Source organism: Python bivittatus, unplaced genomic scaffold (assembly GCF_059951505.1).
Source record: "Python bivittatus isolate LINGU-HERP-01145 unplaced genomic scaffold, Pbiv_v1 ctg000020_np1212, whole genome shotgun sequence".
Taxonomy (NCBI): domain Eukaryota; kingdom Metazoa; phylum Chordata; class Lepidosauria; order Squamata; family Pythonidae; genus Python; species Python bivittatus.
Genome location: NW_028277030.1, coordinates 23,318,512 through 23,345,391, shown reverse-complemented (window position 1 = coordinate 23,345,391; position 26,880 = coordinate 23,318,512). Strand labels below are relative to the sequence as shown.

Below are 26,880 nucleotides of genomic sequence, written 5' to 3'. Positions count from 1 at the left end.
TTTGCCTGAAACTTTGTGGAAAAAGCACTCCTTCAAAGCAATGCAAAAATGATACTTATGATTTTATGCTTATTTTATATGCTTTAATTGAGCCTTTTATTGCTTTTTGCCTTCCTACTATGGTAAACCACTACAAAACAGCTGTCCAGGTTTTTAAGAACTGCATTTTTTCAAGTAGACCTCTGCAACAAGTCAATTCTAACAGGAACGAGTTGCAACAAGTAACACAATTGGTTTTTTAATTTTTTTATTATACAGAAGGCAAATAATTGTTCTTTTGGGTTTTTTTTTTTTAACAGAATTCCATTGTTAAAACATTAATTCTAATTACAGTAAAATCTGAATATTCCACTATGAATAAAAGTAATGAAGTGTATCACACTATTGCATGTGTATAGATCTGTATAGACTGTTGATTTTCCAATGGCAGGGAGAATATTACTCTGAAGCTAGTATAGGTGTTCCTCACTTGAGTAGTGAATCTGCTATGAATGGACCCTATGGGGTTTTTTTTAGGAGATACCATCTCCTCTTCTTGATCAAGCTCTGGGGGTAACCAGTTCCATGTGAATACAACAAAATAACTCTGAACACAAGAGAGATGATGCAATAGATGGTGTGATAGTGACCTCCTTTACCTATACATACAACACAAGGAAAATAGGAAAAGAGGGATTGTCTGTCTAAAATGGAGAAAGAGGCAAGAGATGAACAACTCAGTCTTTGATGCATTATGAAGTACACCAAGCATTTGCCTTAAGAAGCAAGGGTCACTTCATGGAGAATCATGCATTGCAACAGTGTACCCTCTCAGCGGTGTCTGGATTATCTCTATGTAAAAATAACCATCCGGAAGACTTGTCCTTCTAAACCAAAGGTGGTGAACCCTTGGCCCTCCACATGCTGCTGAAAGTTAATCCCCAGCATCTTTTACTGCCACAGAACAGAGAGATTGTTAGTGGGTTTTCATGTGCTGAAAGCAGCAGGCTCTTCTGTGAATAGTTGTTAAGAGACAGTTCTGCAGTGATCAGGCAAGAATTTTTTATTGCTATCAAACAAAAAGCCAGGACAGGTCATTTGCTAGTTGTTTCTAGCATAGGCAGAACTGGCTGAAAATGAATAAAAGCTCCCTGCATAGCACATGTGTGTGCATACACGTGTGTGTGTATGAACAGGAGGAGGAAGGGTGATGAGAAACAACGGTTTGATTTAATGCATCAAGCAATATTTCTAACTGAATTTATTTTAATCATACTGTTCTAGGTTGTTTTCTGTATGAATATACATATTTCAATATATTAGCTTGATTGCACAATAAGAGAAAATAATATTTCATCAAGCTATATTTTGTAATAAAATGTGCAATGTTTTCTAGAGTTCTGAAACCTAAATAAAATTACTTTGTGATAAAACTGTCAAATCCAAACAACCACAAAGAGAGAGGGGGGAAAACTGTATATGCTCAAGGACTCACTGCTACAAGTGTCTATTTTCCTCCTAAAAATAAGTAGATGGGAAATGGAGTACATTCAGAGCTAGAGTGGTGATGAGATAAAATCTCTTGATATTATTTTGGCCAAGCTGGCTGGACCTACTGCAAGATGTAGTTCAGCAACACTTGAAGCCAAAACTCTGGGATTCTTCATTTAAGAACTGCCTGCCTAGCATCATGAAGTGGCAATGGTGGTGATTTCAGATCCACACAACAAACTTCTATATCCAACAAGTGATATAAAAAGAGAGAGTTTCCACCTGTCTTAACTTCCAACAAGGCCTAAAAGTCTGGAATCCTAAATAGCATAACCTTATGAGGTCAAGCCAACATCACTGGGACTGCTCTTAAATACCCGATTTCTAAATTTGCAGCAAGAAAATGATGTTTCCAATATAGGCCCTTTTATCTCCTAACTTTTTGAGGGGCCCAAGTTTCTACAAACATACAAATATTTATTCTAGCTGATCTGCACAAACTCAAAGTTAGACACACATTTAAATCAGCAAATTTAAATATATGAATACCATATTCCATATACAAAGTTAGCATGTTTTCTCAGAAATCTTACAAGCTAAGCATCTCACAGCTGCACTCATCATTTAGAAGAGTCAAAAGAGGAACAGGCACAAAGTTCATTGTTCCTTAGCTAAGGACCCCAGTATGAATGAAAACAAATGCAGCTCCATGAAGATTCCAGCGTCGCATTAAAGATACTAACTAGCTGAAACTGATTAATATGGAAAAATCAAGACAATGCCATGCCAAGCGTTTTGAGTTACACAATCTGCACTATGTTTCTGAACTTAAGGAGATCTGTGAGTACCAAGAGCTGCATTCCCAAGTCAGTAGTGTTGGGTAACATAAAATCTTCTAAGAAAATGGGAAATTGGCAGCAACTGCAGTGTCTATAAAAACTACTGACTATTGTTTAGATAGCCTGACTTTGGGCCCACGGAGTGTAAACTCACATTTATTTTTCAGAAGTATTTCTTTCTATTATATATAGGTGGAATCTGTGAAAGGAGATAACCATAACAACCTCCAGCAATGTCAGCAAAGAGAGATCAGATATGGTTGTTGCTCAGAAAAGGCAGAAATGTTAATTTTACAAGTTGTATTCCTAGGAACAGGTATATTAAAGGTTAATCATGCCATGCAGTCAGCCAAACAAGGTTCCCATGAGAGAATCTCTTTCTACTTAAGTTCCCTTCCAATGCCCCAAATAAAATTACTTATTTTTTTATATAAAAAAACTTACAATGTGGCTCTGCTGAGCCACTCTTACATTCAGCATTAGAATGCACAACACAGTTAATAGAGACAGCTGAACTACAACTTCAAGTTGCTTGAGTTGTGAAACACCTATTAAATACATTTTTTAAAATGGTGTCAAAAATAAAAGCATCTTAGAGCCTTTCCCCCCCTAGTTTCCTAGTGAATTTAGTACAAAGGAAGAGCTAGGCATTAAGAAAGGCCTAAATAAAAAAATGGCACAAATATCAATTCCAAGATGCTGTGCATGATTAAGGAATAACTGTGGTAGGTCATGTTTCAATCTTTCAAGAGCAGAGAGAAGTATGAAGAAGAAAGCAAGAAAGTGCCTTATACCACAAAGCTACTCAGTGCTGTTGGTATGGTCATAAGCCTACAAATACAGGCGATACTATATATAACAGTATTGCCTCTCATTAGGTTTCTGCACAGTCTTACGTTCTGGCCTGGTCTGAATGTACCTATCTCTTGGGTTACGGAGTCAAGAGATGCATAAGCCTTGTGCTGCTTATATGTCCTTGCACTGCTCCTTCTCTCTAGTTGGAAGTCTGTTATAAGATTGGGGCTTGTTCTGATACCATGAATAAAATTTCCAGGTTTGGACATAGTAGGAAACCATGGCTAATTAATTCATGAAGCACTGATTATGGCTTACAAGGAAAGAAAGAGAAGATAGCATAATGAGAGAATGCAAGGGTACAAGTCTTACACAAATCCTATCTTGGCTTAATAAGCTGAAGTTGTACATCAAAACTGGGCTGGTATTGGTTTACATCCATAATTCATATCTCACTTAACTGCCCAAAGGCACAATGCAAGCGTTACGCATATAAATTTAAAAACTTAACAAAATTATTGTATATACACGTGCAGGCCTTGGTGCAAACCCTGCTAAATCTGTTAGAAAAGGAGCCTACCAGTCTCAGAAAGATCTGGCCAACTGGAACACCCTCCTTGTTTCACACTACACATGCACTTGGTGTTGCAAAAGTTAAGGGAACGTGGAGACCCCTGGAGGGTTTTGCACCAAGGTCTTCACAGGCACACAGTCAAGAGTTATGACTGTTTAGAGATTACCCCAAAGAGTTACTCTGCATACATCCACAAAAAACACCCCCCCAAAATGTAACCCCCTAACATAACAAAAAACAAAGGCACGTAGACACTTTCATTATTTATATATTCAAATTAAAAGGTACCTCTTAAACTTTTTGAATGGTAATACAAGCACATAAATGGATGTCGTGCATTACGAAGTCAGTCATGTTATTGATACAAATCCACACACTGCAGCAACAGGAAGAAATCAATTGTTATATCATGTAAATTATGCATATTTACTAACACCACCACAAACTATTAAATTATGTAAACAAACACCTTCTCTAAATAATTTAAAAGTCCATTTCTCAAAGGTGGGCATTACTGAAGCATAGCTCGAACTTGCTTTGAAGTGGATTCATCATTCAGGTGTTTTGTGGTGAACCTAGAAGTGACAAAGACACAATCAAAAGGCTGCCCTTAGAACAGGAACCGGAATTACTTCCATGGGGAAGTGCAATCCTACCCATTTCTTCAGAGAAGTACTACTGTGTTCAACAGAGCTGGCTCCCAGATACAATATGTATGGCTTTCAGCCTTAATTACAGTATATAATACATTCCTCCAAGATCATCTTGGGAGTAACCGATAACTGATACCAAATGCACTGAAAGGCACAGGATTAAAACTGGTCAATATAGAAACAAGAAGTATAGACTTACAAAATAAATAACAACATCACCCCACCATTATCCTCTCATTAGACTATCACATATGCAATACGAGCATGTAATGAGAAGTCGTATGAACTTCATGGACTGAAACGTGGCTTGCTGTTTTTACTATAAACTTACACTAGAAATGAACTTGTGGTATTGCTTCTCTAATGCAGATATTGTATACTGCAAGCACACCTACTTTCCCCATTTTTCTCCAGCCTTCTCCTTGTTTCCCTCCTTCCATGCTTCTCTCTGCAGACTCATTTCTTTGCAACCTTAGACCCACTGTCTTGACTGCAATATACCTAAATAGTCAACCACAGTTCTCCATAACTGATGTTTTAAAGCCTGAAGGTCCTGTGCAATGAGTAATTGTTCTGAGCCAGCATGCAGCTCATGCCTGTCCTTTACAGGGATGGAGAACTGAATGCACCTGGAATACGGAAGACAGGATTCTGCTTCAGCCAATTTACACCTTCCACAATGGAAGAAAGTGCAACATGGGTGAAATAAGGTCATAGCTGTATGGGAAACTCCTGACACTTTTGACCACAACAAGCTTTCCTCTAATGAAGCAAGTGCCAGTTTCTAAAATATTTTTACATGTGTCAAATTCAAGATGGGGAAGAAAAGTGGCCCCAGTGAGCTCTCTTCATTTTATCTTTCTCCTCCTCCTCCTCCTTCCTCCCCTCCCATTTAAAACGAGAAAGGGAATCTTTCCCAGCAGCCTCTTCAGGTGGTGAACATAACCCAATGTGAGGGCTGAACTCATTCCTGGGTGGGCTACAGTTTTGCAATTAGTATTAGTACATAGAAGGGAAGGGGAAAATCATGCATTATGTCTATAAAAATAAAAATGGTTGGTCCAGGAGATACCTGAGAGCATTCAAAAGCCCTTCAACAGTGTCTGGTGGCTGTTCTCTTAAAACCTTTATGCAACCTTTCATCTGTGAAAAAAGAAATGTGCAAGAACAAAACCTGAATTTGGATGCATGCAAAATACCCAAAGGTATGGAATGAAAAACACTGAATTCTGTCAGAATGGTGTGCTTTCCTTGAGTATTTTTCCAAAAGAACAAGACCTCCTCTGCCTGTCTTATGTGGCAGGAAAAGTTAGGAAATAATGTCTACCGTACACAGAGAGCCTTGCTGCCTTCAAATCAAGTCTTCCTGAAATAGGCCTCTCTCAGCAAATTATACTTTGATTATGCAAAGCATTTCACATATTTTCCAACAAGATAACAATTTTTATAAATACAATTACATTATCTCCTTGAATCCATGCCTCAAAGTCTTCACATAGTTTTGAATGCTATTTAGAGCTATTAATCAGAGCTGAAACTCCATAAATGATTCCACCCAAAGGAGCTATAAGTACTTTTATCTAAGGAACACCACCACCAGTATCTTCCAGACCTCTTGCCTTCAGCTTCTGCAATGGGGGGTTACCTACAGCTTAATCTCAATATTGCTTTGAGAGAAACAGATATCTGAATGGTGGAGACAGAGGCATGCATACACATTTGAAATGTTAGCAATATAGAAAGAAAAGTGGGACAAAGAAAATGTTGCACTGGGAGGTGCTCCTAATTTTACCCTCGTCCCCATATAGTAGAGATTTGATAAACCCTTTTTAAAATGCTGGCTGTAAATTCTGAACCTTACATTTATAGCACAGCCTTGGGCTCCAATAGCTGATGGCTCCTCTTATCAGCTGGGGTGGGATCTTCCACCATGAGGAGAGAAAAAGCAGCAGCCACAGTAGCAAGTGACAAACTATTATCTTCATTAGCTGCTGAAGTTACTAACAGAACTGGGGACTTGCCTCCCATCCCAAAGAGTACGTGAAGGCCAAATGCTCTACAAGGAAAAGCAACAGAACTATATGTTCTGAAGGTATCAACTGGGCCTTTTGGGCCAATCCACTTTATAAGTACCACAGAACATTGAAGTGCCTGAGTCAGCTAGTTTACCTTTTCCATCCCCATTTCTTTCTGTGCTGTAACATTTTAAATTGTAAATCTGAGAACAGCAACTGCCATTTGGGGGGACTGCACTGGTCCTGTAATCCTTTTAACTCAAGGCATTTAAACACGATTCTGATATAGCTTGGCTGGGTTTTATAGCTGCTAAATTTTATTGTTTGCTTTTATTGTAATATTATTGCACTGAGTTTTATATTCAGTAATTAATTATCTAAAATGTTAACATTTGGATAAGACACAGGTTGTCTTTAGGAAATTATTGAAAATTATTTTCCCATGGTAGGGGATACTAGCAATTTTCCAAGTTTCTACTACTTGTGTGTTAACACAACATTTCACCATGTTTTATTGAGTGCTGCAAACTGCTTTGAAATTCTTGCAATCCTGTATGTCAGCATAGAGATTTCAATTAAGTATTATTAAGAGTAAACACCCAAATAAAGATTTCCCTCCTACCATACAAATATGGTATGCATTAAACCACGACTGAAGACGGTTTAAGTGTCTACTTCCACAAGACCTATGACCTTTTGCTGAGGAAAAGAAGACCTTGCCAGTCATTATCCTTACATCTATCTTTGAAGCCTTTGAGAAAGCCCCCACAGGATGAACGTGGTCGTAGAGAATAATTACACCAACCATTACTCTCATGCAGAACATGAGGGTTTCTTCACTGGTGAATCTACTTCTATATTCTCTGAAACAAGATTTAAAAAAAAACAAACGGTATTAGCGTCAGTATTTTTAAAATCAGTATTGTTTTAATTTATTTCCATCTTTCAAATTAAAAATGATTTACTTTCAATGCCATGTAGAAAGCATTACTCATGACAGAATAATGCAGAAGACAATATCAATGACTGCAAAGATTAGCACCAGTAGTCACTGGCAAAATAGAAGGCTTTGTCAAAAAGGGTGAGGAGAAGAGCAAACAAGACAGAACACAGAATGAACACAAAGGTTTGAACATTTATTTCACATTGTTGATCCTGAGTGTACTGCTAAAAGGAATTCGGAGCATTTGGTTCAGTCATAAAATGACTGTAAAACACAAATCAATACAAGTGTGTCAGTACCCACAAGTGCACACCTTTGCACAAACACAAATTTCATTGCCCCTGATTTGGCTAAAATTACTTCACACAACATTGTCTTTTAGAATACTGTGCTGTATCCTTAAATCATAATATATTTAAAATGGAGAGTTGTGAAGGAGGATTAACCTCTCATTGTCACTTCGGTTTTGCACAATCACTGTAATATAACATGAATATGCTTTGATAAGTTGGGAATCTCTTCCAGCATTGGGAAAGTAACACCTTCACAGAAAACTGGTATCTTCAGCTGGTAGGAGGGTGTAGAGGAGCACAGTGAGCCAGATTTGTTTTTTGAAGTGAGGTAGGGATAGGAAAGAGATCGTGAACTGACCATTTGTTGCAATGTCTTTGGGGAATAACTGTTTTTTCTTGGGATCTGATGCAAGATTAAAAGCTATGCTACTGGCCTCCAGTATGGCTTGCATGTATCTTTTAACATTAAACAAATCTTTTAAAGTAATCTTGGGTATTCAGAACTTTCAGAGGAAATTAAAACCTGCCACAGGAAATTCATAAGTCGGGAAAGTGAAGGGAATATGTAACACTATGTAATTTTAATCCTGAATACCTTAGGTTACAGAATTGTTATTTTACAATGACTTTAAGAAACCTATGCATCAGCAATTTGAAAGTTACTGATCAATAAAAATGAAGTGTCTGTAAAAACAAATCCTTTTAACACTATTCCATTTAAAAATACTTTTGCTTTAAACACTATTCTATTTCTGAGAGCCATTTGAAAAGGGGGGGGGGGAGAACGGATGGATGAATAGGTAGGTAGGTAGGTAGGTAGGTAGATAGATAGATAGATAGATAGATAGATAGATAGATAGATAGATAGATAGATAGATAGATAGATAGACAGACAGACAGACAGACAGACAGACAGACAGACAGACAGACAGATAGATGATGAAGAAGAGTAACTGTTGGCATTTTCTATATATAGCCATTTCAGCATGGATGATGGGAGCAAGGTTCACTGAGTTTCCCTGACAGAGTGACCAATCTTCGAACATCAAAGCTTGTAAAAATACACAATTGGCTAAAAGGATAAGTCATGTGGAAAGTGACCTGTTTTAAAGATCTTTAACCTTTTCATCCTGCCATATCATTTTCCACTTTCCCCAACTAAATATTGAGACTTTAAAAAAATAAGGATAACAAGCCAGTGTAATTCACTTAACAATTAATTTATAATGCAGCATTGCCTGTTTCAATATTCAAAAGTAATTTTAAAATGCTTTAGCCTTTAAGAAAAAGCACACTCAGAAAAGTGACTTACTGAAGTAAAAATAAAAACCTGTCTATTAGAACTGACGCCAGTAGCAATATAACTTTGGATATCATTTGATTGGAAGCAAGGAGAAGAAAATACCATTCCTTTTGGTGAACTACTCATATATATCTTTAAAGTCACTGTGTGAACAGAAAGCAAGTTTCCACAGGCCTTTAATCTGTTTTCAGCAGGGCTCTCCTTATGTTATGATGGCCTAAGCAGGAGACAGTCCCTGTCTGATCTTGTTGGCACCTAGAACCTAACAGGGGACAGGCCCTCTTACTACTTGTATGAGAGACTGCCATGGCCATCTCAGAGGAAGGCAAAAGCAAGCCACTTCTACAAGGGGGCCCAGAAAACTATGCTGCTGTGTTCATGAAGCCACCAGAAGTTGAACTCAATTTTTTTTAAGATTTTTTTTTTATGCCGCCTTTATTATTTTTATAAATACTCAAGGTGGCAAGCATACCTACTCCTCCTTCCTCCTCTTATTTTCTCCACAACAACCACCCTGTGAGGTGAGTTGGGCTGAGAGAGAGGGACCAGCCCAAAGTCACCCAGCCAGCTTTCATGCCTGAAATTTGGAGGAGGGTTGATTCCATAACTAAAAGTAAGAAGTATACTGTATAGGTATAGGTTCCATGGACAAGAAATGCCCCAGAGTAGAACCAAAAGGGCTCTGACGTATCTTGTACTTTATCTAAATTTCTGAAGAGACCAAACTAGAACTAGACATTAGAAATGTCTCAAGTTACTACCAAACATGACATGCCGTATACAGATTATCTCTAGATACAAGCAATGTAATGATATTATTTTCTGCTTTCTGTTTAGTTCTGCCTTGAGGAACTCAAAGCAAGGCCATCTCTGCAAGAGGCATTATGCATAAGCTGCTTCTAAATGACGCAGCAAACCAGAATTCAGACATGTTGGGTCAGTAGTGAATGATCAGCATGTTGGCCTACATTACTTCAATGGCCCCTGCTTACTCTTCTGCCAGCAAACCATGGACAGCTCCCACTGTGATTTTTTAATGCAGGAAGGAGTAGGCAACCTGCAGCACCAGGGCCACATGCAGCCCCAAACTCCTCTTGTAAAGCCACCAGAGCCTCCTATGACCACAAGTGCTGAAAATCTTCAGCTCCTTTCCTTTTCAGATAGGAAATAGTCCTCTAGAAAATCACAGACCTACCTTTGTGTGTGATACAAGCCTACTCATTTTGCCTAGCTGCCCAAACAACTGTGGCTTTTAGCCTCTCAAAAATGATCAAACCAGCCCCAGGAAGCCTCACAAAAGTTTCCCACCCCTAGCTAGCATGTGATTGAACTTTGTCTTATTCACTATGGTTCAAATTGCTAAACTAATTACATACAGGCCAGTTTATGTTAGGGCTGTGGAGTGATTCATATTTGAAAGAGAAAAGATGATTCAAATCATCCATGTAGCACCTGCTGGCAACTCCTTAACAAGGCTGTGTCATTTCCCGGTTACAGTACGGACTCAGTAAAAGTTTTGTCTGATTTAAGGAAGTGTTGAAAGGCGTTCCATGTGCTTCCAATCGCCTTTCCCTTTTGAATCTGGATTGCTGTGCAGCTTTCATCAGTGACTTGCTTAATTGCTCCTGCTGGTGGAACAGCCAGTGGAAGCTACTGGAGCACTGCCACCAGCAAGCTGCTCATTCACTGCTAAGCCAGAATCTTGGCAAATTATAACTTGATTTCTTTGAATCATTTCCTATTATAGCAACATTGATACATAAGTCCATTGCTCATAACTTACGGTGTTTCCAGCATGACTTTACATACACTGGCCATCGTACTTAGACAATCTGTTGTATTCTCAATTGGCAAGGTTTTATTCTACAAAAGTTAAAACAAGCCAACAAGAGTTAGGTCAGTCTAGACTTCTCTCTGATATGACTTTCAATTTTCTGAAAGAATTAAAACTATCACTCACTTCTACAACAAAATGGGTGGTAGCATTACTCAGCGTTTTCAGGACTGGTGTAGCTTCTGCGTAGAACAGGGACATTCTGTTAGCCATCTCATTGTTCACTTCACTCTCAATGTCAAGCTGTTTAAAACATAAGAAAAGACTGGGGTGGGTTTTTTTTTGTTTTTTTAGAAGTTTAAATTTGTCCTACTGATGTACAGAAGCACATGAAAAGTTCCAGCCTTATCTAATGACCCTCATATTCAAAGGATAACGTGTTCCAAACCTTGTAACCAAGATCCAAACAAACTACACAACCACTGTGTCCTAAGGAAAGTTGGAATTCTGGTTTTTTAAACACCATTCCTCCTTTAGGGAAACAGCGTTTGAAGTGGACTTTCAAAAGCATTGTATGACACTATGAAAGTTGTTACATTTAAAGAAAAACTTACCAGTGCTATTTTTAATTATTATGAACATGTATGGTAACTATTAATATCTTTTATAATTTTTCTTACCATTAACATATGGCTTTTTCATACTAATCACATTATCTAGTTAGCAATCAGAAGACAACACCATCCCCGTTGCGTCAATACATAGAGGGATTGTGGATGTGTTTTGATTATTGCAAAAGAAGGCGTAGCAACACAATAGAAGTCTAAAGGCAGAATCTCAAAAAGTAAAAGTGACTAACATCATGTTCAGCAAATGTTTCATGATCTATAAAAAACGCACTGTATTTATAAAGTTATAAGCATGCCATTTAAAAACCTTGCCTCCCTCTGATATCAGCTGCATCTACAGCAGTGGATCCTTTAAAAAGAGTTCCATGCTACAACACTTTTAAGCAAAACGAGCAAAACCAAAATTCTTCAACTTAACCCACATAAATGTATATGAAATCTGCCTTTGGCATAACTACAAAAATTACACAGGAATGAATATGGCATAGGGAGGAAAGGTAGTATAGCCCAGTCAGTTTAGATAATACTGAGATAAATAGGCCAAGCTGATTCCCTAACTTAGTACGAAGTAGTTTCCTATGTTGCTACCTAGTTGTCTCATAAATGAAATCCCAAACTCTGGAAAGAAACATTTTACTTACATGCATGTTGTTTATTCTGTTGCGACTTAATGTCCTTCTATAGTAGCTAAAGTCATTTTGAATTGCCGGGTTTCTCATCTGAAAGAACAAAAGAAGACCAACTTCAGTGTTCTTAGAAAGACAACGAAAACTCTCTGTATTAGCTGAGTATTGCTTTCTCCTTACTAACCTTAAGTTCATCAAAGCGGAGAGTAAAATGCAGAATCTCTGCAAACTGCTTTGCTAGTGCTTGCTCTCGCTCTAAGTGCTGAGTTGGTGTATAGGGCGGACAAGTCAAGGATTCTAATAAGCTCTGTAATGCTTTTTCTGAAAAAAACAAAACAGAACAAAATCATTGAGGTTTGTTTCATTTTGTAAAGGAATCTTCCTGCTGCTTTAGAAAAACTACCTCTTAAACATTTCAAAAATGTACTGATTGCTGATTAAACATGTAAATACATTTACAATTGTATATTCAAATGAAGACCACTTGGAGGAAAAGAGCAAACTGTTTTAAATATGAAATAACTTGTAATTTACTAAAAAAAGTTACAAGATAGTTAGAGAAAGTACAACCTTTAATCCTTACTTTTCACTGTTTACCATTTACTATTCAGTAAGGACTATGGAGTCTTACAGCAGCACAGTAGTATGGCTTCAACAAGTGAAATCTTAGAGATTTGAAATCTGGAAGCTGATGCTTGTTGTGAACTCAACCAGTAACAGGGACTGGGGTGGGGGAAGGGAAAGAGGAAAAAAGACCATGTGTGGAATTACATGGGAGTGCAATTCAAACAGGTGGAAAAAGTAAATGTTAGCACTCTTCCTGCCTGAATTTGATAAAACTGATATAGATAACTATGGTCAGTCTGCAACTGATTCACCTGATGGAGTTGAATTTGTTCCACGAAAGCTAATGCTATAATATTTATTAGTCTTCAAGTGCCACAAGTTTCCTTCTCAGTTTTTGTTGCAGCAAATCAACATGTCTCTTCCTTTGCAAGTTTTATCTTGTTTTCAAATTTCTGTCTTACTACTTCTTTCTGGATTTCTAACAGGGATGAGTAATTGGCAGCCTGCCATTCACAAACTCTTCTTTTTGGAGCTTTCAGGGCCCCCAGAAGTTATGCTGCTAAAATTTGGTAACAACTGACAAATAATAACTTTGTGCCAGTTTTTTGGCAGTAAACAAAACCAAATAAGTTGTAAACCCTGGGAAAAGCTTAGCAGAACTAAAAATGAACATCCTTCTAAAACACATTAAGAACCACCATATTTCAAACTTGAAAAATTCAGACCACCTTGTGTTCTGCATTCTATGTTCTGCAGTTCTAGCAGTTGAAAAAAAATAACTAAGAAGCTTAACATGTGTCAACCCCCAAATTACCTGTCCCTGCTCTAACTACATTCTTCTAAGAATACACACACACAATGTTCAGATATGCATATATCTAAAGAAAAAAATGTAACAGGAGAGCAGAAAATATCTGATAATATTCACAAACATTCAGGAACTATCCAGTTCTTGACAGTATAAAAGACAGAACCTCACCTAGTCTGAGAGAAAATTCATAGAACCGCTTTAACCTCACAACCAGAGGGCATACTGAATTCCATGCTCTTTCCTGAAGCTGAATATCATTCGGGTTCTGTATTGCCTGGAAGACAGTAAAAACTTGAATAACTTCATTTATTTTATGTTAAGATGTCTATCCTGCCCTTCTCATGCACATAAATGATCATAAACAACAGTCAGAAAGAAAGTTAACTCTAATACAGTATGGAATCTGTCTTTACACTTGAAAATGATCTGCTTGAAGAATTTTTTGTGTCCCATTTTTTAATCCCAGAAGCTTTTACAAGAAATCTGTTCCAACTTTTGGCAAGAGCAATTTGCCCCTACTTTAGGAACTAACTGGATGGATGAGAGGAAATGTCTGTGTGTGGAGGGAGTGGATGTGTCAAGAAAAAAACCAATCTCTCTCTCTCTCTCTCTCTCTCTCCTGATTTATTAGGATGTACTTTACTGAAAGATCCAATTATTCCAGCAGATTTCTTACTTTTTCATACCCTTGCTCTTCTCTTTCTCCCCTCTCTTTACTTCTCTGTATAAATAAAATAAAAATTAAAAATATGCCTGTTTAGAGTGAAGGTGATAGAAGCCTGATTTTTTTATCCTCTTCCATACTGTATGTTATTCTATAAAGTGCCTTAAGTACTGATGGCACCTTATACTTTAGGAGAATATGATCATTCAAGGGAACTTGTAAAGAAAACAAAAACATACACAGATCAGCTACTGGTCTGGCGAGTATGCTAGAAACTTTTCAGCCAATATTCAATGCTCAGGTCCCATTATTATCCAGGTCAGTAAGAAATAATAACCTTAGGAACAAAATCTTGTCTGATCCAAATCTATGCATTCGTATGTACTCATGTGCCAGACCGTACTTCTAGTTTTTATTTCAGAATGGCAAAGCACGGCACTATAAGTTTAAGTAAGATTATCATTTTGATAATTTCATACGGTAATTGGCTGTAGTGATAATTTATCTATCTCCAAAAAGGAGATCTCTCAAAATGTCTCTGAAAATGTATAGTTCTTAGTTTTAAATTTTCAGTTTTGCAGATTATAATCCCAACACTAAAGAAAGAAATCCTGACTGTATTGTTTCAATGCTGAAAACTATGTAAATCACCCACTTGTGTTTAATTTCCTTCTTTAGAATATATTGTTTTCCTATAATATGATTTAACGCACATCTCTAATCTCTTGTCCAGCTCCTTTGTAAGACTGCAGGTCTGAAAGCATACTTTCTGAGTCCTGTAAAACAGCGTTGACTTGGTTCCATATCTCCCTTTCTCCATCAGTAGGCTGAGCATCTAGATAAAACATAAAAAGCAAGTATTGCAAAAAGCAATTGACTGTAACCAGAACAGTCATATGAAGCACAATTACTGTCAACTAAAATTTATTGGTTATTTGATCCATATTTTATTACTTTCATATCATTCAGGTGACACTTTATCCATTTTCAGATACATGCCTTGATATTATATTAAAGCAGAATCAGGGTTAAAATTACTGCTTCCTGACACTCATACACACAAATAGGAAGAACTCTTTACAATGTTTTTTTTTTTTTAATGTAACTGATTTACTTCATGTCAAAGACACCATGGACTAAATTCAGTCTAGGTAAGGAAGATGAACTTCTAAATTTTTTATGCAGCTTTATATTCACCCCCAGGAATGTGACAGATATTCTATAGTAAGAGTGAATACTACTCAAGAATTCTCCCTTTGTTTCCAGTCTAAATAACAGTCCAGTGTTAAACTGGTATCTTTCCCATGACTTACTCTTTTCATTTTTTCATCTTTAACATAAATATATTCAGTAGCAAAAGTTATTGCCCCATAACATCAGATTTAGAAAATATCCTCACAATTGATTAAAAGTATCTGTTGGACTAATCCATTTTTTAAAAAAAAAATAGAATTCAAAATTAGCAAGTCTTCTTGGGATCCAAAAGTCCACCCACAATGGTAACATCTTCAAGAGGTTGGCAATACCTAGAAGCCTCCTTGTCTCCCTCAAATATAATTTAAACCAGACATTTGCTTGATATGTGACATGCTATATATATCTTTTTTCTTTTCTGAAAATATCTTAGGAATGAGCCTAGTGGTGGGAAACCATCTTTATCAAGAATCAAGAAAAACTCCAGGACGATGTGAACCAAAAACATTTCTCTGTGCACATCGGAATCCTTATGACAAACTTGCTGCGTTGTTTGTCCATGCTATAATGAGACTAAATGAATGAAAGCTTTATTATGGTCTTAGACCAGAGTGCTACTAAAATACAATTGGAATAAGACAAAGATTAATAGGTACTGAGATGGTAAGAAACTGAAAGTGACAGAAAGGTACCATATTAAGGTCAGCTCAGTCAACAGAACTGAAGAGAGAGCAGCTGTAATCTCTACATGCAAAAAGAAGGAGTGTGGCTCTGTCTACCCTACTTGTAGCAAGTGACAGTAGCAGAGAGAAGCCTTCTCTATCCATAGAAAAACAGTGTTCTAAATCATGGGATGGAAGGAGAGCTTCCCAGTACACACTGATGTTATCCAAGTGTCAATTCCTCATAACTATAGTACTTGAAGTTCATCATTAGCTACATAAAACTGGATATGTGGGTCACTATTTTTAGAAACTGAATATTATATCACCAGAAGAAGATGGAGGTAAAAGCATAATGATCCATACCCAGGAAAGCCAATCTTCTGGATTGGTTCCACTGTCAAAAATACCTTTCCTGAATTCTGCAAAGGTAATCAGGAAAGAAAAAGAAGACACGAATCCTATCCTTCGTGTAATCTTCTAACAGAAGAGACCACACTGTCTGCATATGCCTGTTGACTCAGCATAATAACTAGTATCTGTTCACTCAGTGTTGCCCCAATAAAAAATAATGTGTATTTAAGATTCCAAATGTTCACATAAACAAGTCTTAGAGATCAACTCTGAGAACTGTAAAAAGTATTTCCCAAGAATCAATTTCCTCCTGCTTCATGTACATCAAATTAAAGTGCAGTTGTGAAATGTAACAGTACACATCTTATGAGAGAAATGCTTGCTGCAAAGTTTTAAATGTTCAAAATACAGTTTGCCAGTTATTAATTAGGCAGGAACAATGTCTAAAAATCTTTACCTTTAACAATGCTACAGTGAAATATACTTAAGGTGCAAAGGAAAAACCTTCATGAGAAAAAAAGAAGTCAAATCTTGTACTTGTTTGTCACCCAGAGTTCCTTTGGATAGATGGATGGCTATATGTTTAATAAATAAATCTGGAGGATCTAAACTAAGATTTTTCACTCATCACTTTAACATCTTCTACTCATCCCAGTGAGACAAATCAAGCAAGGAACTGGGGGGAATGGCTAGAATGGGTATAAAATCTTTCCAATGTCTCTGACAAGGTTTGATACAGCCACTACAGAAAGTGAGGTCCCCACCCCAATCTGATGCAGATCCAGAATTGTATTGTTATCAGCAATCCTCTTCTATCCATGAAACCTGACAAGCCTTTAATATGGCAAAATGTGCATTGATGCAAAGTTCAAATCCTTGTGCATCATAGTAAAATTCACATGCATCATATCTAAAATCTTAGAGAAATATATTCAGTATTTTCCAAACAATTTTCTACAGGCTGGGGGATTATGATGTGGAGAAGGCACTTTCATACAAGTAACATGAATTTCTTAATATTATACTATTTGGGGAAGTTTGTACTATGTTCTTGCATATTCTCTCATGCTACTTTGGATGTCAACTTCTGTCATAAAACATATGTACAGTTCTTTTTCTTCCTAATTTCATAGTGAAAACTCTATAGGGTCCAGCTAAACACAAGATGAACTGTGCTGTAATTTGCTAACTTCAAATGGAAACAGTAACATATAACAGTTTCTATTTGGCATTTCAGCAGTAATATCAATTTTGAAATGCTTTACAGCAGAAGACAATGTGAAGCCAACCATATGTTGGTTAATAGCTTCTATGTTCCCTGACTGCTGGGCTGATGGAAATAGGAATCCAACATCTGACAGTCACCAGTTTCCCATTTCTGAGTTACACTATTATATATGCATTGCAGGGAAAGTATCATGCTTTAGATAAATGTATCAGTGTAATCTCATTTAAATTCAAGATAATTATTAGAATATGACAAGTTTTATATTAGTTACACAGAAGTAGATTTTCTGTAATGATTTCAAGTTATATTTATTAACAAAGTTCTTCAGAAAAAAATGTTAATTTTAGCATTCCTCTTTCCATTTTTTTTAAGGAGATCATTACATATCACGTTCTATTCTGTGGTTCTGGTATGAGTAGCTTCTTTAATTATGTACCACTGTCTTGATAATATATTTCATGCAGCAGCAAATCTAAAAGTCTCATGTAGTACTGGTATTAATTTTGAATATGAGTCTAAATACCTAGAATCTCTGCATCCCATACAAGTACTCATGTAAATAATGTTCAGGAGTCTGAGAAAATCCAAATATAAAGAAATTATTGAATACATTGAAAAGGAAGTTCCAATAAGCCTGAAAGTGATACAGCCCTTAGAAGAACTTCCAATCAAATTCTTATTATGAAATATAACTGCTTGTATTGAAAAGCAACACACAGTTGTCTTACTGTTTTTAAAATAAGAAATTAAGTAGCACGCAGAGATAGAACACAACTTATTGGATGAAGGAAATTTAATACACTAGTTGATCACTTTTCAAAGAAAAGCTCAAGCTACATGCAAACTGCAAACTTAGTATACTGAATGATGTAGTAAAAAAGTTAATGTGTAAAAGTATATTATTTCACCCACTTTGATACAAAGCTACAGGAAATGCAGTCAAGGGCTCACTTCAATTGCTGTATTTTGTTTTGTTTATATGGATAATAGAGATTAATTCTCATATGGACTGCCCGTAGTCTACACGTGGTCCTCAGCTGATTTCCATGCAAACACTGGACCCCCCTCCTAATAGTAATCAACTAGGCAGCAGCGGGAGGAAATTCAAATAAGAGGAGACAGAAGTGAATTCACCACCATTATGTCAGCTGATTACTTCACTCTGAACAAGCCAAAAATAAATGTTTAAATCTCTGCAAGTACTAAAATTGGGAAGGAAAAGATGAATAAACAAGTTGTGGGTTTCTGTGTGTGAATGAGAGAGAAATGAAAAGAATGGGAATTCACTTGTCCAATGCTCAGTTGTCAGTTATTCAACAGTAGAAGAAAGCAAGATGAACACCACATGATTTTGTCACTTGCTCTTTGAGTGAGATGGGCGGTGACTAAATTTGAAATACAAATAAACAAACTGATTTAGGTATATCCATTAAAGGACAGGTATATTTTAAATTTTTCATCAAGAATTTTGTACTTTATCTAAAAGGAAGATTCCCCCCATGTAATAAGAGTTGTTGAGAGTCAGGCAGCATACAAGTTTAATAAATTATTGTTATTACTTGTGAATGGGGGAGGGGTTGTCTTACATTCACTGATAAGAACAGAAGGAGCTACTGAAAACAAAAGAATGAGTGAAAGGGTGGATGCTTTTGAAGATTAGCCTGATGTTTAGCTGTTGCCTGGGAGAGGCTGTTCGTAATGCTTAATAAGGCGTCTCTTTTCTCTCTCTATCCAGTTACTTCTTCACCTCTCTTTAGCTCCATTCAGTTTTGTCCTCTTTTCTTTTCTTCTCAGTGCAATTGTCCTTACTCTTACCCCATCTTCCCCTGTTTTTTTTTTCTTTTTTTTTTTCATTGCTGTTTCTGCTGGAAGGAGAAAGAGGGTGTGTGTGTGTACAGGCATATGCACAGGCAGACTTGTTTATATGTGTGTAAGAGAAAAGTTGTACATGCAGATGGGATCCATTAATTTTGTAAATGGATATCTTATTTTATAGGCAATTAATTAATTTTTATCAATTCAATTAATTTATTTTTTTGCTATCCTGGCCCTGCCCTCCCCCTTTTTTTTAGGTGGAGAAATAGAAGTGTGTCAAATACACACACTCCCTGAGTTGGAAACATTAGGTTGACAAGATAGAAGAGCATTAAACAGGATTTTTGTTCTTTTCATTTAATTATATTAGAACCTTTGAATTTGCCTGTTTCCCTTCATATACTATTTAAGTTTTGAAATAATATACCACAGAATTTTAGTAATGTGCTTTTAGACACACCAATAACGCAAGAGCCAAAATAATTTCCTTGCAAGTTTCTTTTGAATATAGCACAAGCCACTTATAATGATTGATTCTGTATAGCCTGTGGTGATTTCGAGGCCCAATTCTTCTTTTTGTAAAGATGCAACTCAGTGACAAAATTTGGATCTGTGAACTAAGAAGCACTAAATCCACTCTCTACAGGCTGTAGTCTTCACCGACGCTAAGAACACTTTTTAAAATGCAGGCTGCTGAAATAATCAGAATTTGTCACAAAGTGAGCCCATGAGCCAAGTTCTTTTAGCTAACGCTAATGATCACAAGCAATATTATTGGGATTTTGGATGAACTGAGTAGTGACTTTTCAGGATGAAACAGGAGAAGTCCAAGTGGCGTGTGCTATAGTACTTGCATGGTAGATTAATACATGCCTTTTATTATACTTAAAAAAAAAAAAACCTCCCCAAAGTAATGCAGGCCAAACTTTGCTCACTTTCAAAGTCTAGGAAAAAAATGGGCCCTTGATCAAAGTCTGTACAATTGAGAACTTTTAAAAGATTTCCCATTTGGTTTCTGAAAAACAGAAAAGGAACAGAAAAGGTATTCAGGAACAAACCTTGAAAGCACTGTTATCTCTTTTGTACTGCTTGAACATGTTTATCTGTCAAGGCAAATCAGGCTTAAACATTCCTTCTCAACTAGCTCCTAAGTCAGGGAAAACAATGTTCCAATCTTTGAACTTACTTTCAAAATCCAGGAAAAAATGTGGGTAGTTTTCAATTTCTCTGGTAAGGACTTTAAGAAGATTACCCATACCAGCAAAACCTAGTGAATGCAACAAAATCATAAAGAGTTATATATGCAAAAGTAGAAGCTGAAAAAGTAAGGGCTTGGCATGCACTGCTAGTTCAAACGGAAACAGGAACATTCAGACTGTTTACCAAAGTATTTAACAATAAATGTCACAGTAAACATATTGGGAGTATTGACCAAATATGAAAAGTATGTACAGTAACCATACTTCATTACTGAGAGAAACATGTAATAAAGGTAGCATTTCCAGTGGTTCTTTCCTTGTATTGCTGCTGTATTTGGACAAGCAGCATTTTGTAGGTTTTGACTACTTTAATGAAAGTGAACGTACAATATTATCTTTTAATGCATCTGATTCTTAAAGCTACTAGTTTAGTACAGGGTTCTGCAAAAGGATATCCTTTCCCCCTTTTCTTTTCTGTGTTTCATCCATTGCTCCAGAACAGATTTCAGGAGGCATGCTGGGGGTTTCACCAGGAAGCAAATCAATTTCTTTGGAAGATAGACACCACTGGAAGAAACTCAATATATTCAATATAAACATAAAAAAAAGTACCCCTGTTCTAGTGTATACATGCAAAACATAGCTGGACATAATTTAAATTATAGCATTTGTTTATTTCTTAATCATTTTTCTATTCAGCAAATCAAGTCTGACAGATTTTAAGAATTACTATTGCATATTATTTTGGGATGTAAATAACTATTATTTAATTATAATTAGATAAAGAGAGTGGGCCATTGTCAGGTCATAAGTGGCTTCCATTGTTGCACATAGTGTAGTAAAATTAGCCCTAAGCAACTTCTGTTGATTTATTTGACAGAATGATCTAATCTGGAATTGGTTTTACATGTTATTATTTTGTTTATGGAAACCCAATGAACCTGGTTTCAGTAATGAAAGAACAATGACTCAGAAGGGTTTACAGTACTACTTCTCACATCAGGTACAGGTGCTACTCTGATTCTGTATTTAAGATCTCTGAACAATACTGGGTAAGGACTCTGAACAATATCTGAACAAATCTACTGGTAAAATTGTTAATTTGTGATCCTGCTAAACAAATTTACTCCTTTCAATGAATTTCAAGCACAGTAAGGCTTAAAAATTTCTGGATGTATGCCACAGTCTTACTCTAAGAGTAACTATGTCAAAGCTTTTCCATTAGCAATATTTTGCATACAATATATTAACAAATACTAGAGAATGTATAACCAGGTAAGAAGGAAGCAAGGAAGGATGAAATGAAGTCTATTTTTCTCAGTGTTGGCCACATGGTGAAATACAATTTAAAAATACAATTATAACTGATTATGTAAAATTAACTCTGAACCCACCAACACTTTTATATACCATGCATAAATGCCACTGTACAAAACACAAGAATCATGCTTAAAATGGATTTTCAAATACAGTACAATACAATTAAAGACGACATGCTTCCAACCTTAATTTAAAGGCACAACTTACCTCATTAAAAAAATGAAGCCACAGTATAATCCCACTGTATTTTTGTCCTAAACCATGAGAGTTATTCTCAACAAACTCTTAATCTCAAGGCATCCGTATTAAAAGCAAACAAGCTATCAATAACTGCTAGTCATGTTGACTATATTGCCTCCAATATCAGAGGCAGTATGTCTCTGAATGCCAGTTGCTGAGAAGCATGAGCAAACATGGGCTCTCAAATGCTGTTTGGCTACCCTTGAAACAGAATGCTACACTAGGTAAACCTTTGATGTGATTTCCAGCAGATATTTTCTTAACTTCTTATAATGTTGTTGCTTCTGTTCTTATGACATTATCAAGGGCAGGGGAACCTGCAGCTCTCCAAAATGATGTTGAATGATATATTCCACTTATTCTGCCCAGGATGGCCCGGTGGTGATGGACTGTATGAGTTCTAGTTCAGCATCATCTAGTTCAGCAGCAGCACAGATTCCTCACCCATGGTATCACACAACTATGGCCACCACTGCCATGAACAGCCATTTGTTCTACCATAGCCGCAGTTTTCCCAGGAGAAAGAGGCCAGAACTAGATGGCCCTGCCCCATTCTGCAGATAAAATTCATATTGCCAGAATAAAATGTGGTTCCCTGGCAAGACAGCAACTGACACTACTTGATAAGTAATGTATAAAATGTCTCAGTACATTGGTCATGTCTGGTAAGTATTTAGATGGGACACCATCATGGGATACCTGGACTATATAGGAAATTTATCTATCTTTCTAGCTTACATTGATCACTGACCATAATAAAGTCCGTCTGTCCGTCCTTCCTTCCTTCCTTCCTTCCTTCCTTCCTTCCTTCCTTCCTTCCTTCCTATCATCTACCTATCTATCTATCTTGCACTGGTCATAATAAAATTTCCTCTGTTTTATTCTATCTGCCTATCTCCTGGTAAGGGCAAAAGGAAATTACTTCCATATTTTCCCGAGAAAACAGCACAATTGTGTCCATTTCCAGAAGTCTAGATCAATTTGAGGAAGTCATTACCATACCTTAATATATAAAATGATTCCTTAATTGTTTTGGAATGTACTATGGTTCCCTACATTCTTCCCTAATCATCAAAATAAGATGGCTATTTGCATTTTGAAGAAAAACTAATTGTATTAACATGATTGATACTTTTTGCTCTGAAATTTGCTACTACTTCAAGTAGCTTCTCCTCAAAACTGAATAAGAAAGATAATGTTATGTGCTTTCTGTACTTCTATGCAGAATCCTAGACTGTGCAACTCTGCACTTTCTATTCCCCTAAATAAAATGTTGCTAGGAAGATACTTTTCTGTTCTGGACTTGGAAAATCATTTTGTTTGATGTTCTATACAAATGGCATAAAATTATGGCTCCATTGTTCAAAGCTCACTTACTCTTTCACACATATCAAGTATATCTCTCTTTGTTATTACATCACTTAAATTCTCCCTTCTTCCCTATAAAACTGAGTTCACATATCATACTAAGTCATAATATTATATATTTAATTTTGGCAAATGCAATGTACAAATGCAGTCATCTATGACTTATTCAACAAACCATGTTTAAACAAATAAAGGCTCACCATAATTATGAACCACGTCTAATTAGATAAAGCGGATTGTTCTACAGCACAAATTCTGAGAATCTGGGAACTGTTATATCAATTCAAACAGTAATGTTGGAGTTCTATTCCAATAATTCTGGATGGTCATAATGTATATCTAATGCCTGATGACATAATTTTAAGATTTCAAGAAATTTATCCAAAACTTTACAAAAAAGATTAGGATCTCATGGAAAATGAATTAAGAGTCCCCCCTACTTCCCCTTTTCAAATGAACCTTCAATGTCTGGATGGCCAAGGAAAAAAGCTGTATTTCTGCCTATTTAAGCAAAATATAGAGAGAATTATACTACTGAAAACCTGAGAGATGGTTAAATGCCAAAGACTTCTGGTTTTCCAGAGAACAATATAAAGGGCAGATGCTGTATCTTCCATGGCATACAGGCTCAGAGAGAATAAATATTACTTCGTTTCAGTCAGAATGAATGTTCCCATGAGGGAGAGATGGCTCTCTGTCACATACGCTCCATACATAGCCACTCCCCCGCCTCCGCCCAACAGATATATTGCATATGAGAATTCCAGGCATTCCAGACTCAGGCACCCTACTACAGACTTTAGAAAATCTTATAGCTTTAAGAAACATTAAGGTGGATCCTGTTGTAATTATTTCATTAGATGCAGAAATGCTAAATCAAATTTTAAAAAATTTTAAAAAATTAATTTGGTAAAAAAAATCAAATTAAAAAAAAATCTTTCAGAATTTTCTTTTCTTTTCACCAGGAACTAAAACTGAAACACTTTAAATTTTCTCCAAAACTTAAGTGAAGATGAACAGGAAAATATTATATTCTCTTCTGGGGGAAGCATACTGTACAGTTGTCCTTGTTTTCCTTTCTTGTTTGATACGCATTTGAGGTGCATCATCAGAAAAAGTACTGAGGTTTATATATTCAGAGAAGGATTCTAAAGTTGTTCTCTTTACATTTCATCTGTTATTGATCTAATACCAAAATTATCAAGATTCATGGCTTTGGAGTCTTTTCTAGGTATCACATAAACTGATCTAAATCCGAACAGTGCCTTTGGAGGCTTAACACGTTACCAAAACTAGGCTTTTCTGGATAGTTTCATTGGGTAATTTTTCTTGGGCTGTGAGTACTTAGAGATTTAAATATACTGAATTTACTAAACACATTGAATTAACTATGCTGTTATTAGAAGAGCTACAGATCATACAGGCCTTGCTCAGTTTGAGACTCTGGCACAGTATTATGTCTTTTAAAAATGACGGGTTTGCCATGCTGTCCTGATTGCCTCCGTTGGCGCTTAGCCTGCAGGCGACTTAGACATGGATAATATAGCAGAGACAAATCCACATTACAACCCCTTAAATCATAAAATCTTCTGGTGTTTCACTATGCCTGGTTTCAACCTGACCCAAAGAGATCCTAGAGTACTCTCTCTATACCAGATATCCCGGGATCCTCTTTTGAGATGTGATTATCAGGATCAACAGCGTCGGCATCAACTGAAGCCCAAACTTCTTTTCACCTTGTTATTCTGTAACTTCTCATTTCATCATCTCACTTCATCTCCGAAACCAGCATTTGCCTGGAAACGAGAGGATTTTCATCTACATTTCCACTGCTCCTGTAACTGGAATGTCTTCAGCTTGAACTTAACATAAACAAGAAACTTATTCTGGACTATAAAAAACTGCTGGAAGGATACAAATTAATGCTGCCTGGGGAAATTCCGGAGTCCACATCTATAGCCTCATGAGATCAGAATACATTATAGAGGGAATTCTAAAACATTTTCAGAAATTTTATGCACTATTTTAAAGTTTTCTTTGTGGAAGTTCCCCCTTTCATTTTTAACTCAGGGAACATTAAATGATAGAGAAAGAGTTTTTAATTTTCCAAATAGAAGTTTACATCACAAAGCACATTTTCCCTCTTAGGTTAATGAATGGCAGCTTTTACTTATTGGAAACGTGGTCTCACAGCCACGTGGAACTGGCACGTTTGGAATCCCTTACAAACAGGAGGGTGTTAAGGTCTAACTACCTTGGATAGTTTAGATTTCCCCCTCTTACTACATTAGCCACTAGAGAGGAAACAGGCATGACATGACATGAAGTAGTTTGCTAACTCATTTGAGCTTTATAAACCCACTAAATGAATATTCCTATTTTAATCACCACTGTGCCTTTTTTTCTGATTGCGTTATCACTGTATTGATAATAATGCGGTTTTTATACTTCACTTAAAAAAATGAATATCCCTTTTCGCTACCATTAAGCCTGAGTTTTCTCTGAATATAAGTCCTGAATTCTTCCTGTAAAGCCATCGCTTTCTAGACTGAATTGAGGAAAATCCTGGTTATCCTCAACTACCGTTAACAGACAAAAACCATTCACAAGAATTTAACTCCAAAAGTCTAGCCTGTCTCCAAAAATGGTCAGTCATGATCCTCCAGAAAGCCCGTAAGTAGGAAATGAACACAAGGACATCCCCCCATTGTTCTACAACAATTGGTATTCGGAACTACATTCTTTGTATTTAACCTGTCTTCTTCTATACACACTCCCTAACAAGAAACACAGGGATGGAAATTAACACATGGCTATTGACTCAGAGATACTTTGAAGCATTTAAATTATTAATTAAGTAACAGAAAAAGATAAATTATTTTAAATTAAATTTTCTAGGCCTGCCACCTGGAGTTTCATCCCTACTGTAAGTAAAATGTGCATACTTAATTTTTCACAGAAGATACATTGAATAACAGGTATGATATTAAGCACTTAATGAGTCTATGCTAATTTTCCTAAGTTGAACTCTCATACTATAGAGGTTCCAAGAAAAATATTCTCCATCTCATTAAATATAAATAATTCCTAGTGAAGATCATTGAGACCTTTCAGATGACTCAGTACAATGAAAAATTATACTTAAGAATTAAGCACAGACAGTCCCCTACTTACGAACTTTTTTCGTAATTGAGGAACTGCGAACTATCACTAATACAGACAAGATGGACCTGGAAGTCAGAAGAAGGCGGGAAAGGGTTAGTTTCTGGTGTACTGCAAACTAACCCTTTCCTTCCTTCCGGAAGACTGGAGGCTTGGAGTTGGAGTTGGAGTTCCCGGAAAGAGTTAGTTTACCGGGTGAGGCAGAAGAGGCGGTGATGGTTCCCTGGGCAAAGGGACGAGCCAGTGGGGCCCGGCATGCTCTGTCACCAGGTGAGGCAGGAGGGGCGGCGGTGGCTCCCACACAGCTGCCCCCTTCACCCAGGAGCCACCGCCGCCTCTCCTGCCTCACCTGGCAACAGAGTGCACCGCACCCCACTGGCTC

The 26,880-nt window shown here is 36.7% G+C and overlaps 1 protein-coding gene across 12 annotated transcripts in view; it reads right to left on the bottom strand.

Moving 5' to 3' along the window:
* Window positions 1-222: 222 nt before the first annotated feature.
* CYRIA (CYFIP related Rac1 interactor A) overlaps window positions 223-26,880 on the bottom strand; it is a 67,663-nt gene continuing 41,005 nt past the window's right edge. For 2 of the 12 annotated variants that reach the window (XM_088135827.1, XM_088135832.1), the window contains exons 4-14: window positions 20,396-20,476; window positions 20,145-20,224; window positions 14,670-14,791; window positions 13,461-13,566; window positions 12,099-12,235; window positions 11,930-12,007; window positions 10,846-10,962; window positions 10,669-10,748; window positions 7,083-7,209; window positions 5,404-5,474; window positions 223-4,253 (exon numbers count right to left, since the gene is read on the bottom strand). In XM_088135827.1, coding sequence (XP_087991953.1) covers window positions 4,190-4,253; window positions 5,404-5,474; window positions 7,083-7,209; window positions 10,669-10,748; window positions 10,846-10,962; window positions 11,930-12,007; window positions 12,099-12,235; window positions 13,461-13,566; window positions 14,670-14,791; window positions 20,145-20,217 — 975 coding nt within the window. In that variant the 5' untranslated portion in view covers window positions 20,218-20,224; window positions 20,396-20,476 and the 3' untranslated portion in view covers window positions 223-4,189. Of the gene's footprint in view, window positions 4,254-5,403; window positions 5,475-7,082; window positions 7,210-10,668; window positions 10,749-10,845; window positions 10,963-11,929; window positions 12,008-12,098; window positions 12,236-13,460; window positions 13,567-14,669; window positions 14,792-17,917; window positions 17,937-20,144; window positions 20,225-20,395; window positions 20,477-26,880 lie in introns of those variants that run through there. The other 10 variants (XM_007438130.4, XM_088135849.1, XM_007438128.4 and 7 more) reach the window with 7 other exon arrangements.